The sequence below is a fragment of the Sphaerodactylus townsendi genome, linkage group LG06, assembly GCF_021028975.2.
Source record: "Sphaerodactylus townsendi isolate TG3544 linkage group LG06, MPM_Stown_v2.3, whole genome shotgun sequence".
In the NCBI taxonomy this organism is placed as follows: Eukaryota; Metazoa; Chordata; class Lepidosauria; order Squamata; family Sphaerodactylidae; genus Sphaerodactylus; species Sphaerodactylus townsendi.
This window is the reverse complement of record NC_059430.1, coordinates 130,719,110-130,731,621: the sequence shown is the minus strand read 5'-3', so window position 1 is coordinate 130,731,621 and position 12,512 is coordinate 130,719,110. Positions and strand designations below refer to the sequence as shown.

The 12,512-nt window shown below is 89.2% G+C and overlaps 1 protein-coding gene across 1 annotated transcript in view; it reads left to right on the top strand.

Moving 5' to 3' along the window:
- The window catches only part of STRN4 (striatin 4), a 32,282-nt gene that overhangs the window by 15,654 nt on the left and 4,116 nt on the right, over positions 1–12,512 (top strand). Inside the window, exon 2 of the mRNA XM_048501751.1 lies at positions 11,222–11,408. Within this exon, the coding sequence (XP_048357708.1) occupies positions 11,222–11,408 (187 nt within the window). The remainder of the gene's footprint in view (positions 1–11,221; positions 11,409–12,512) is intronic.

Below are 12,512 nucleotides of genomic sequence, written 5' to 3'. Positions count from 1 at the left end.
CCCCCACCCCCCCCCCCCCCCACCCCCCCCCCCCCCCACCCCCCCCCCCCCCCACCCCCCCCCCCCCCCACCCCCCCCCCCCCCCACCCCCCCCCCCCCCCACCCCCCCCCCCCCCCACCCCCCCCCCCCCCCACCCCCCCCCCCCCCCACCCCCCCCCCCCCCCACCCCCCCCCCCCCCCACCCCCCCCCCCCCCCACCCCCCCCCCCCCCCACCCCCCCCCCCCCCCACCCCCCCCCCCCCCCACCCCCCCCCCCCCCCACCCCCCCCCCCCCCCACCCCCCCCCCCCCCCACCCCCCCCCCCCCCCACCCCCCCCCCCCCCCACCCCCCCCCCCCCCCACCCCCCCCCCCCCCCACCCCCCCCCCCCCCCACCCCCCCCCCCCCCCACCCCCCCCCCCCCCCACCCCCCCCCCCCCCCACCCCCCCCCCCCCCCACCCCCCCCCCCCCCCACCCCCCCCCCCCCCCACCCCCCCCCCCCCCCACCCCCCCCCCCCCCCACCCCCCCCCCCCCCCACCCCCCCCCCCCCCCACCCCCCCCCCCCCCCACCCCCCCCCCCCCCCACCCCCCCCCCCCCCCACCCCCCCCCCCCCCCACCCCCCCCCCCCCCCACCCCCCCCCCCCCCCACCCCCCCCCCCCCCCACCCCCCCCCCCCCCCACCCCCCCCCCCCCCCACCCCCCCCCCCCCCCACCCCCCCCCCCCCCCACCCCCCCCCCCCCCCACCCCCCCCCCCCCCCACCCCCCCCCCCCCCCACCCCCCCCCCCCCCCACCCCCCCCCCCCCCCACCCCCCCCCCCCCCCACCCCCCCCCCCCCCCACCCCCCCCCCCCCCCACCCCCCCCCCCCCCCACCCCCCCCCCCCCCCACCCCCCCCCCCCCCCACCCCCCCCCCCCCCCACCCCCCCCCCCCCCCACCCCCCCCCCCCCCCACCCCCCCCCCCCCCCACCCCCCCCCCCCCCCACCCCCCCCCCCCCCCACCCCCCCCCCCCCCCACCCCCCCCCCCCCCCACCCCCCCCCCCCCCCACCCCCCCCCCCCCCCACCCCCCCCCCCCCCCACCCCCCCCCCCCCCCACCCCCCCCCCCCCCCACCCCCCCCCCCCCCCACCCCCCCCCCCCCCCACCCCCCCCCCCCCCCACCCCCCCCCCCCCCCACCCCCCCCCCCCCCCACCCCCCCCCCCCCCCACCCCCCCCCCCCCCCACCCCCCCCCCCCCCCACCCCCCCCCCCCCCCACCCCCCCCCCCCCCCACCCCCCCCCCCCCCCACCCCCCCCCCCCCCCACCCCCCCCCCCCCCCACCCCCCCCCCCCCCCACCCCCCCCCCCCCCCACCCCCCCCCCCCCCCACCCCCCCCCCCCCCCACCCCCCCCCCCCCCCACCCCCCCCCCCCCCCACCCCCCCCCCCCCCCACCCCCCCCCCCCCCCACCCCCCCCCCCCCCCACCCCCCCCCCCCCCCACCCCCCCCCCCCCCCACCCCCCCCCCCCCCCACCCCCCCCCCCCCCCACCCCCCCCCCCCCCCACCCCCCCCCCCCCCCACCCCCCCCCCCCCCCACCCCCCCCCCCCCCCACCCCCCCCCCCCCCCACCCCCCCCCCCCCCCACCCCCCCCCCCCCCCACCCCCCCCCCCCCCCACCCCCCCCCCCCCCCACCCCCCCCCCCCCCCACCCCCCCCCCCCCCCACCCCCCCCCCCCCCCACCCCCCCCCCCCCCCACCCCCCCCCCCCCCCACCCCCCCCCCCCCCCACCCCCCCCCCCCCCCACCCCCCCCCCCCCCCACCCCCCCCCCCCCCCACCCCCCCCCCCCCCCACCCCCCCCCCCCCCCACCCCCCCCCCCCCCCACCCCCCCCCCCCCCCACCCCCCCCCCCCCCCACCCCCCCCCCCCCCCACCCCCCCCCCCCCCCACCCCCCCCCCCCCCCACCCCCCCCCCCCCCCACCCCCCCCCCCCCCCACCCCCCCCCCCCCCCACCCCCCCCCCCCCCCACCCCCCCCCCCCCCCACCCCCCCCCCCCCCCACCCCCCCCCCCCCCCACCCCCCCCCCCCCCCACCCCCCCCCCCCCCCACCCCCCCCCCCCCCCACCCCCCCCCCCCCCCACCCCCCCCCCCCCCCACCCCCCCCCCCCCCCACCCCCCCCCCCCCCCACCCCCCCCCCCCCCCACCCCCCCCCCCCCCCACCCCCCCCCCCCCCCACCCCCCCCCCCCCCCACCCCCCCCCCCCCCCACCCCCCCCCCCCCCCACCCCCCCCCCCCCCCACCCCCCCCCCCCCCCACCCCCCCCCCCCCCCACCCCCCCCCCCCCCCACCCCCCCCCCCCCCCACCCCCCCCCCCCCCCACCCCCCCCCCCCCCCACCCCCCCCCCCCCCCACCCCCCCCCCCCCCCACCCCCCCCCCCCCCCACCCCCCCCCCCCCCCACCCCCCCCCCCCCCCACCCCCCCCCCCCCCCACCCCCCCCCCCCCCCACCCCCCCCCCCCCCCACCCCCCCCCCCCCCCACCCCCCCCCCCCCCCACCCCCCCCCCCCCCCACCCCCCCCCCCCCCCACCCCCCCCCCCCCCCACCCCCCCCCCCCCCCACCCCCCCCCCCCCCCACCCCCCCCCCCCCCCACCCCCCCCCCCCCCCACCCCCCCCCCCCCCCACCCCCCCCCCCCCCCACCCCCCCCCCCCCCCACCCCCCCCCCCCCCCACCCCCCCCCCCCCCCACCCCCCCCCCCCCCCACCCCCCCCCCCCCCCACCCCCCCCCCCCCCCACCCCCCCCCCCCCCCACCCCCCCCCCCCCCCACCCCCCCCCCCCCCCACCCCCCCCCCCCCCCACCCCCCCCCCCCCCCACCCCCCCCCCCCCCCACCCCCCCCCCCCCCCACCCCCCCCCCCCCCCACCCCCCCCCCCCCCCACCCCCCCCCCCCCCCACCCCCCCCCCCCCCCACCCCCCCCCCCCCCCACCCCCCCCCCCCCCCACCCCCCCCCCCCCCCACCCCCCCCCCCCCCCACCCCCCCCCCCCCCCACCCCCCCCCCCCCCCACCCCCCCCCCCCCCCACCCCCCCCCCCCCCCACCCCCCCCCCCCCCCACCCCCCCCCCCCCCCACCCCCCCCCCCCCCCACCCCCCCCCCCCCCCACCCCCCCCCCCCCCCACCCCCCCCCCCCCCCACCCCCCCCCCCCCCCACCCCCCCCCCCCCCCACCCCCCCCCCCCCCCACCCCCCCCCCCCCCCACCCCCCCCCCCCCCCACCCCCCCCCCCCCCCACCCCCCCCCCCCCCCACCCCCCCCCCCCCCCACCCCCCCCCCCCCCCACCCCCCCCCCCCCCCACCCCCCCCCCCCCCCACCCCCCCCCCCCCCCACCCCCCCCCCCCCCCACCCCCCCCCCCCCCCACCCCCCCCCCCCCCCACCCCCCCCCCCCCCCACCCCCCCCCCCCCCCACCCCCCCCCCCCCCCACCCCCCCCCCCCCCCACCCCCCCCCCCCCCCACCCCCCCCCCCCCCCACCCCCCCCCCCCCCCACCCCCCCCCCCCCCCACCCCCCCCCCCCCCCACCCCCCCCCCCCCCCACCCCCCCCCCCCCCCACCCCCCCCCCCCCCCACCCCCCCCCCCCCCCACCCCCCCCCCCCCCCACCCCCCCCCCCCCCCACCCCCCCCCCCCCCCACCCCCCCCCCCCCCCACCCCCCCCCCCCCCCACCCCCCCCCCCCCCCACCCCCCCCCCCCCCCACCCCCCCCCCCCCCCACCCCCCCCCCCCCCCACCCCCCCCCCCCCCCACCCCCCCCCCCCCCCACCCCCCCCCCCCCCCACCCCCCCCCCCCCCCACCCCCCCCCCCCCCCACCCCCCCCCCCCCCCACCCCCCCCCCCCCCCACCCCCCCCCCCCCCCACCCCCCCCCCCCCCCACCCCCCCCCCCCCCCACCCCCCCCCCCCCCCACCCCCCCCCCCCCCCACCCCCCCCCCCCCCCACCCCCCCCCCCCCCCACCCCCCCCCCCCCCCACCCCCCCCCCCCCCCACCCCCCCCCCCCCCCACCCCCCCCCCCCCCCACCCCCCCCCCCCCCCACCCCCCCCCCCCCCCACCCCCCCCCCCCCCCACCCCCCCCCCCCCCCACCCCCCCCCCCCCCCACCCCCCCCCCCCCCCACCCCCCCCCCCCCCCACCCCCCCCCCCCCCCACCCCCCCCCCCCCCCACCCCCCCCCCCCCCCACCCCCCCCCCCCCCCACCCCCCCCCCCCCCCACCCCCCCCCCCCCCCACCCCCCCCCCCCCCCACCCCCCCCCCCCCCCACCCCCCCCCCCCCCCACCCCCCCCCCCCCCCACCCCCCCCCCCCCCCACCCCCCCCCCCCCCCACCCCCCCCCCCCCCCACCCCCCCCCCCCCCCACCCCCCCCCCCCCCCACCCCCCCCCCCCCCCACCCCCCCCCCCCCCCACCCCCCCCCCCCCCCACCCCCCCCCCCCCCCACCCCCCCCCCCCCCCACCCCCCCCCCCCCCCACCCCCCCCCCCCCCCACCCCCCCCCCCCCCCACCCCCCCCCCCCCCCACCCCCCCCCCCCCCCACCCCCCCCCCCCCCCACCCCCCCCCCCCCCCACCCCCCCCCCCCCCCACCCCCCCCCCCCCCCACCCCCCCCCCCCCCCACCCCCCCCCCCCCCCACCCCCCCCCCCCCCCACCCCCCCCCCCCCCCACCCCCCCCCCCCCCCACCCCCCCCCCCCCCCACCCCCCCCCCCCCCCACCCCCCCCCCCCCCCACCCCCCCCCCCCCCCACCCCCCCCCCCCCCCACCCCCCCCCCCCCCCACCCCCCCCCCCCCCCACCCCCCCCCCCCCCCACCCCCCCCCCCCCCCACCCCCCCCCCCCCCCACCCCCCCCCCCCCCCACCCCCCCCCCCCCCCACCCCCCCCCCCCCCCACCCCCCCCCCCCCCCACCCCCCCCCCCCCCCACCCCCCCCCCCCCCCACCCCCCCCCCCCCCCACCCCCCCCCCCCCCCACCCCCCCCCCCCCCCACCCCCCCCCCCCCCCACCCCCCCCCCCCCCCACCCCCCCCCCCCCCCACCCCCCCCCCCCCCCACCCCCCCCCCCCCCCACCCCCCCCCCCCCCCACCCCCCCCCCCCCCCACCCCCCCCCCCCCCCACCCCCCCCCCCCCCCACCCCCCCCCCCCCCCACCCCCCCCCCCCCCCACCCCCCCCCCCCCCCACCCCCCCCCCCCCCCACCCCCCCCCCCCCCCACCCCCCCCCCCCCCCACCCCCCCCCCCCCCCACCCCCCCCCCCCCCCACCCCCCCCCCCCCCCACCCCCCCCCCCCCCCACCCCCCCCCCCCCCCACCCCCCCCCCCCCCCACCCCCCCCCCCCCCCACCCCCCCCCCCCCCCACCCCCCCCCCCCCCCACCCCCCCCCCCCCCCACCCCCCCCCCCCCCCACCCCCCCCCCCCCCCACCCCCCCCCCCCCCCACCCCCCCCCCCCCCCACCCCCCCCCCCCCCCACCCCCCCCCCCCCCCACCCCCCCCCCCCCCCACCCCCCCCCCCCCCCACCCCCCCCCCCCCCCACCCCCCCCCCCCCCCACCCCCCCCCCCCCCCACCCCCCCCCCCCCCCACCCCCCCCCCCCCCCACCCCCCCCCCCCCCCACCCCCCCCCCCCCCCACCCCCCCCCCCCCCCACCCCCCCCCCCCCCCACCCCCCCCCCCCCCCACCCCCCCCCCCCCCCACCCCCCCCCCCCCCCACCCCCCCCCCCCCCCACCCCCCCCCCCCCCCACCCCCCCCCCCCCCCACCCCCCCCCCCCCCCACCCCCCCCCCCCCCCACCCCCCCCCCCCCCCACCCCCCCCCCCCCCCACCCCCCCCCCCCCCCACCCCCCCCCCCCCCCACCCCCCCCCCCCCCCACCCCCCCCCCCCCCCACCCCCCCCCCCCCCCACCCCCCCCCCCCCCCACCCCCCCCCCCCCCCACCCCCCCCCCCCCCCACCCCCCCCCCCCCCCACCCCCCCCCCCCCCCACCCCCCCCCCCCCCCACCCCCCCCCCCCCCCACCCCCCCCCCCCCCCACCCCCCCCCCCCCCCACCCCCCCCCCCCCCCACCCCCCCCCCCCCCCACCCCCCCCCCCCCCCACCCCCCCCCCCCCCCACCCCCCCCCCCCCCCACCCCCCCCCCCCCCCACCCCCCCCCCCCCCCACCCCCCCCCCCCCCCACCCCCCCCCCCCCCCACCCCCCCCCCCCCCCACCCCCCCCCCCCCCCACCCCCCCCCCCCCCCACCCCCCCCCCCCCCCACCCCCCCCCCCCCCCACCCCCCCCCCCCCCCACCCCCCCCCCCCCCCACCCCCCCCCCCCCCCACCCCCCCCCCCCCCCACCCCCCCCCCCCCCCACCCCCCCCCCCCCCCACCCCCCCCCCCCCCCACCCCCCCCCCCCCCCACCCCCCCCCCCCCCCACCCCCCCCCCCCCCCACCCCCCCCCCCCCCCACCCCCCCCCCCCCCCACCCCCCCCCCCCCCCACCCCCCCCCCCCCCCACCCCCCCCCCCCCCCACCCCCCCCCCCCCCCACCCCCCCCCCCCCCCACCCCCCCCCCCCCCCACCCCCCCCCCCCCCCACCCCCCCCCCCCCCCACCCCCCCCCCCCCCCACCCCCCCCCCCCCCCACCCCCCCCCCCCCCCACCCCCCCCCCCCCCCACCCCCCCCCCCCCCCACCCCCCCCCCCCCCCACCCCCCCCCCCCCCCACCCCCCCCCCCCCCCACCCCCCCCCCCCCCCACCCCCCCCCCCCCCCACCCCCCCCCCCCCCCACCCCCCCCCCCCCCCACCCCCCCCCCCCCCCACCCCCCCCCCCCCCCACCCCCCCCCCCCCCCACCCCCCCCCCCCCCCACCCCCCCCCCCCCCCACCCCCCCCCCCCCCCACCCCCCCCCCCCCCCACCCCCCCCCCCCCCCACCCCCCCCCCCCCCCACCCCCCCCCCCCCCCACCCCCCCCCCCCCCCACCCCCCCCCCCCCCCACCCCCCCCCCCCCCCACCCCCCCCCCCCCCCACCCCCCCCCCCCCCCACCCCCCCCCCCCCCCACCCCCCCCCCCCCCCACCCCCCCCCCCCCCCACCCCCCCCCCCCCCCACCCCCCCCCCCCCCCACCCCCCCCCCCCCCCACCCCCCCCCCCCCCCACCCCCCCCCCCCCCCACCCCCCCCCCCCCCCACCCCCCCCCCCCCCCACCCCCCCCCCCCCCCACCCCCCCCCCCCCCCACCCCCCCCCCCCCCCACCCCCCCCCCCCCCCACCCCCCCCCCCCCCCACCCCCCCCCCCCCCCACCCCCCCCCCCCCCCACCCCCCCCCCCCCCCACCCCCCCCCCCCCCCACCCCCCCCCCCCCCCACCCCCCCCCCCCCCCACCCCCCCCCCCCCCCACCCCCCCCCCCCCCCACCCCCCCCCCCCCCCACCCCCCCCCCCCCCCACCCCCCCCCCCCCCCACCCCCCCCCCCCCCCACCCCCCCCCCCCCCCACCCCCCCCCCCCCCCACCCCCCCCCCCCCCCACCCCCCCCCCCCCCCACCCCCCCCCCCCCCCACCCCCCCCCCCCCCCACCCCCCCCCCCCCCCACCCCCCCCCCCCCCCACCCCCCCCCCCCCCCACCCCCCCCCCCCCCCACCCCCCCCCCCCCCCACCCCCCCCCCCCCCCACCCCCCCCCCCCCCCACCCCCCCCCCCCCCCACCCCCCCCCCCCCCCACCCCCCCCCCCCCCCACCCCCCCCCCCCCCCACCCCCCCCCCCCCCCACCCCCCCCCCCCCCCACCCCCCCCCCCCCCCACCCCCCCCCCCCCCCACCCCCCCCCCCCCCCACCCCCCCCCCCCCCCACCCCCCCCCCCCCCCACCCCCCCCCCCCCCCACCCCCCCCCCCCCCCACCCCCCCCCCCCCCCACCCCCCCCCCCCCCCACCCCCCCCCCCCCCCACCCCCCCCCCCCCCCACCCCCCCCCCCCCCCACCCCCCCCCCCCCCCACCCCCCCCCCCCCCCACCCCCCCCCCCCCCCACCCCCCCCCCCCCCCACCCCCCCCCCCCCCCACCCCCCCCCCCCCCCACCCCCCCCCCCCCCCACCCCCCCCCCCCCCCACCCCCCCCCCCCCCCACCCCCCCCCCCCCCCACCCCCCCCCCCCCCCACCCCCCCCCCCCCCCACCCCCCCCCCCCCCCACCCCCCCCCCCCCCCACCCCCCCCCCCCCCCACCCCCCCCCCCCCCCACCCCCCCCCCCCCCCACCCCCCCCCCCCCCCACCCCCCCCCCCCCCCACCCCCCCCCCCCCCCACCCCCCCCCCCCCCCACCCCCCCCCCCCCCCACCCCCCCCCCCCCCCACCCCCCCCCCCCCCCACCCCCCCCCCCCCCCACCCCCCCCCCCCCCCACCCCCCCCCCCCCCCACCCCCCCCCCCCCCCACCCCCCCCCCCCCCCACCCCCCCCCCCCCCCACCCCCCCCCCCCCCCACCCCCCCCCCCCCCCACCCCCCCCCCCCCCCACCCCCCCCCCCCCCCACCCCCCCCCCCCCCCACCCCCCCCCCCCCCCACCCCCCCCCCCCCCCACCCCCCCCCCCCCCCACCCCCCCCCCCCCCCACCCCCCCCCCCCCCCACCCCCCCCCCCCCCCACCCCCCCCCCCCCCCACCCCCCCCCCCCCCCACCCCCCCCCCCCCCCACCCCCCCCCCCCCCCACCCCCCCCCCCCCCCACCCCCCCCCCCCCCCACCCCCCCCCCCCCCCACCCCCCCCCCCCCCCACCCCCCCCCCCCCCCACCCCCCCCCCCCCCCACCCCCCCCCCCCCCCACCCCCCCCCCCCCCCACCCCCCCCCCCCCCCACCCCCCCCCCCCCCCACCCCCCCCCCCCCCCACCCCCCCCCCCCCCCACCCCCCCCCCCCCCCACCCCCCCCCCCCCCCACCCCCCCCCCCCCCCACCCCCCCCCCCCCCCACCCCCCCCCCCCCCCACCCCCCCCCCCCCCCACCCCCCCCCCCCCCCACCCCCCCCCCCCCCCACCCCCCCCCCCCCCCACCCCCCCCCCCCCCCACCCCCCCCCCCCCCCACCCCCCCCCCCCCCCACCCCCCCCCCCCCCCACCCCCCCCCCCCCCCACCCCCCCCCCCCCCCACCCCCCCCCCCCCCCACCCCCCCCCCCCCCCACCCCCCCCCCCCCCCACCCCCCCCCCCCCCCACCCCCCCCCCCCCCCACCCCCCCCCCCCCCCACCCCCCCCCCCCCCCACCCCCCCCCCCCCCCACCCCCCCCCCCCCCCACCCCCCCCCCCCCCCACCCCCCCCCCCCCCCACCCCCCCCCCCCCCCACCCCCCCCCCCCCCCACCCCCCCCCCCCCCCACCCCCCCCCCCCCCCACCCCCCCCCCCCCCCACCCCCCCCCCCCCCCACCCCCCCCCCCCCCCACCCCCCCCCCCCCCCACCCCCCCCCCCCCCCACCCCCCCCCCCCCCCACCCCCCCCCCCCCCCACCCCCCCCCCCCCCCACCCCCCCCCCCCCCCACCCCCCCCCCCCCCCACCCCCCCCCCCCCCCACCCCCCCCCCCCCCCACCCCCCCCCCCCCCCACCCCCCCCCCCCCCCACCCCCCCCCCCCCCCACCCCCCCCCCCCCCCACCCCCCCCCCCCCCCACCCCCCCCCCCCCCCACCCCCCCCCCCCCCCACCCCCCCCCCCCCCCACCCCCCCCCCCCCCCACCCCCCCCCCCCCCCACCCCCCCCCCCCCCCACCCCCCCCCCCCCCCACCCCCCCCCCCCCCCACCCCCCCCCCCCCCCACCCCCCCCCCCCCCCACCCCCCCCCCCCCCCACCCCCCCCCCCCCCCACCCCCCCCCCCCCCCACCCCCCCCCCCCCCCACCCCCCCCCCCCCCCACCCCCCCCCCCCCCCACCCCCCCCCCCCCCCACCCCCCCCCCCCCCCACCCCCCCCCCCCCCCACCCCCCCCCCCCCCCACCCCCCCCCCCCCCCACCCCCCCCCCCCCCCACCCCCCCCCCCCCCCACCCCCCCCCCCCCCCACCCCCCCCCCCCCCCACCCCCCCCCCCCCCCACCCCCCCCCCCCCCCACCCCCCCCCCCCCCCACCCCCCCCCCCCCCCACCCCCCCCCCCCCCCACCCCCCCCCCCCCCCACCCCCCCCCCCCCCCACCCCCCCCCCCCCCCACCCCCCCCCCCCCCCACCCCCCCCCCCCCCCACCCCCCCCCCCCCCCACCCCCCCCCCCCCCCACCCCCCCCCCCCCCCACCCCCCCCCCCCCCCACCCCCCCCCCCCCCCACCCCCCCCCCCCCCCACCCCCCCCCCCCCCCACCCCCCCCCCCCCCCACCCCCCCCCCCCCCCACCCCCCCCCCCCCCCACCCCCCCCCCCCCCCACCCCCCCCCCCCCCCACCCCCCCCCCCCCCCACCCCCCCCCCCCCCCACCCCCCCCCCCCCCCACCCCCCCCCCCCCCCACCCCCCCCCCCCCCCACCCCCCCCCCCCCCCACCCCCCCCCCCCCCCACCCCCCCCCCCCCCCACCCCCCCCCCCCCCCACCCCCCCCCCCCCCCACCCCCCCCCCCCCCCACCCCCCCCCCCCCCCACCCCCCCCCCCCCCCACCCCCCCCCCCCCCCACCCCCCCCCCCCCCCACCCCCCCCCCCCCCCACCCCCCCCCCCCCCCACCCCCCCCCCCCCCCACCCCCCCCCCCCCCCACCCCCCCCCCCCCCCACCCCCCCCCCCCCCCACCCCCCCCCCCCCCCACCCCCCCCCCCCCCCACCCCCCCCCCCCCCCACCCCCCCCCCCCCCCACCCCCCCCCCCCCCCACCCCCCCCCCCCCCCACCCCCCCCCCCCCCCACCCCCCCCCCCCCCCACCCCCCCCCCCCCCCACCCCCCCCCCCCCCCCCCCCCCCCCCCCCCCACCCCCCCCCTCCCCCACCCCCCCCCCCCCCCACCCCCCCTCCCCCCCCCCCCCCCCCCCCCCCACCCCCCCCCCCCCCCACCCCCCCCCCCCCCCACCTTCCCCCTCCCCCCCAATCCCCCCCCCCCCCCCTCCCCCCTCCCCCCCCAACCCCCCCCCCCCTCCCCCCCCCCCCCCCCCACCCCCCCCCCCCCCCTCCCCCCCCCCCCCCCAAGCCCCTGCCAATTGGCCATGCTGGCAGGGGCTGATGGGAATTGTAGTCCATTACATCTGGAGTGCCAAAGGTTCGCCACCACGGCCATAGGGGAATGGCACCGTTTGAGTGTTGGGAGGCAGCCAGAGCCACTGACCGGGCCCTTGTCTCTGCCATTTCCTTCCACAGAAAACGGAATCCCAACCTCGGTCACGTTCTCCAGCACCGACCCTGCGCATGCTGTGGCCGCCTTCCAGACGGGCGACGCTGTTCTCTACGACGTGGAGGCCACCTGCCCCATCCTGACCTTGGAATCGAGACCAGCCAGTGGTGAGTCGGGGCTTGGGAGCCGCTAGGCATAAGAGCTGGAGGGGTGGCCTCGCCCATGGCCCTGGGCAGGGCCTCCTCAGCTCCTGAACTCCTGGCACTTTCCAGTAAGAGAGTATTGCGATTCACTGGTATCCTAGAGAGGGACTCCTGTTGGGTTTAAATTGCTGTCCCCAGCTTCCTGCCCTTTCCGGTAAATGGGGGTGGGGGAACTTTTCCCAAGGATCTGTGGGGGCTTTATGCTGCCCTGGTTTTGAGAGGAGTAGCTGTTGGGAACTGCAGGTGTGCTTGTAGTTTAGGAGATTAGTGCTCTTTTCTCTACCACCAGTGCTCTGCAGCTCTCTGTTTTGCAGTTATCTTTCCAGACCCTGCTAATGTTTCTGCCGTCTACATATTATGAAATGGGGGAAAGGCTCCTGCCGGAACAGAGCTTCCTGTTGTAGAATTAAGTGGGAGAGATGACGGGAACCAGCGTGGGCAAGAGTGAAAAACACGCATTGCTACTTGCCCACGCATGAAGGGGCTGGGTGGGGGGATGCCACCTGCTGCCCTCCCTGCCTTATCTAGACCAGTGGTGGCGAACCTATGGCACGGGTGCCAGGGGTGGCACTCAGAGCCCCCTCTGTGGGCACACGCAGAGTTCCCCCCCCCCAGGCTGGCCTGGGCCGCTGGGCTCAATTATTAGCATTAAACCTAAGACCTAGTTTTGGGGAAGCAGTGTAGGTAACCCTATTAAGTGCTGTTAAACCCCACTGATTTTCATGGGAAGAACTAAAGCGCGATCCTTTATCTGGGACTAAGCTCGGTTGCTGGCAATGGGGCTTGCTTCTGATTAAACCCTCCTAGGGTCGTGATTCACCCGTTGGAAGAGTTGAACAGTTGCTTCAAAGCAAAGCCACCGACTACTGCCAAGCTTACTCCCGAGTAACACACGCCTCGGAGCCAATTGTTTTTTCTAAACTAAAACCTCAGTATTCAGGATAAATTGTCGTATTGGCACTTTGCAATAAATAAGTGGGTTTTGGGGTTGCAGTTTGGGCACTCGGTCTCGAAAAGGTTCGCTATCACTGATCTAGACGGAAAGCAGGCTTCCATTGAACGTGACCT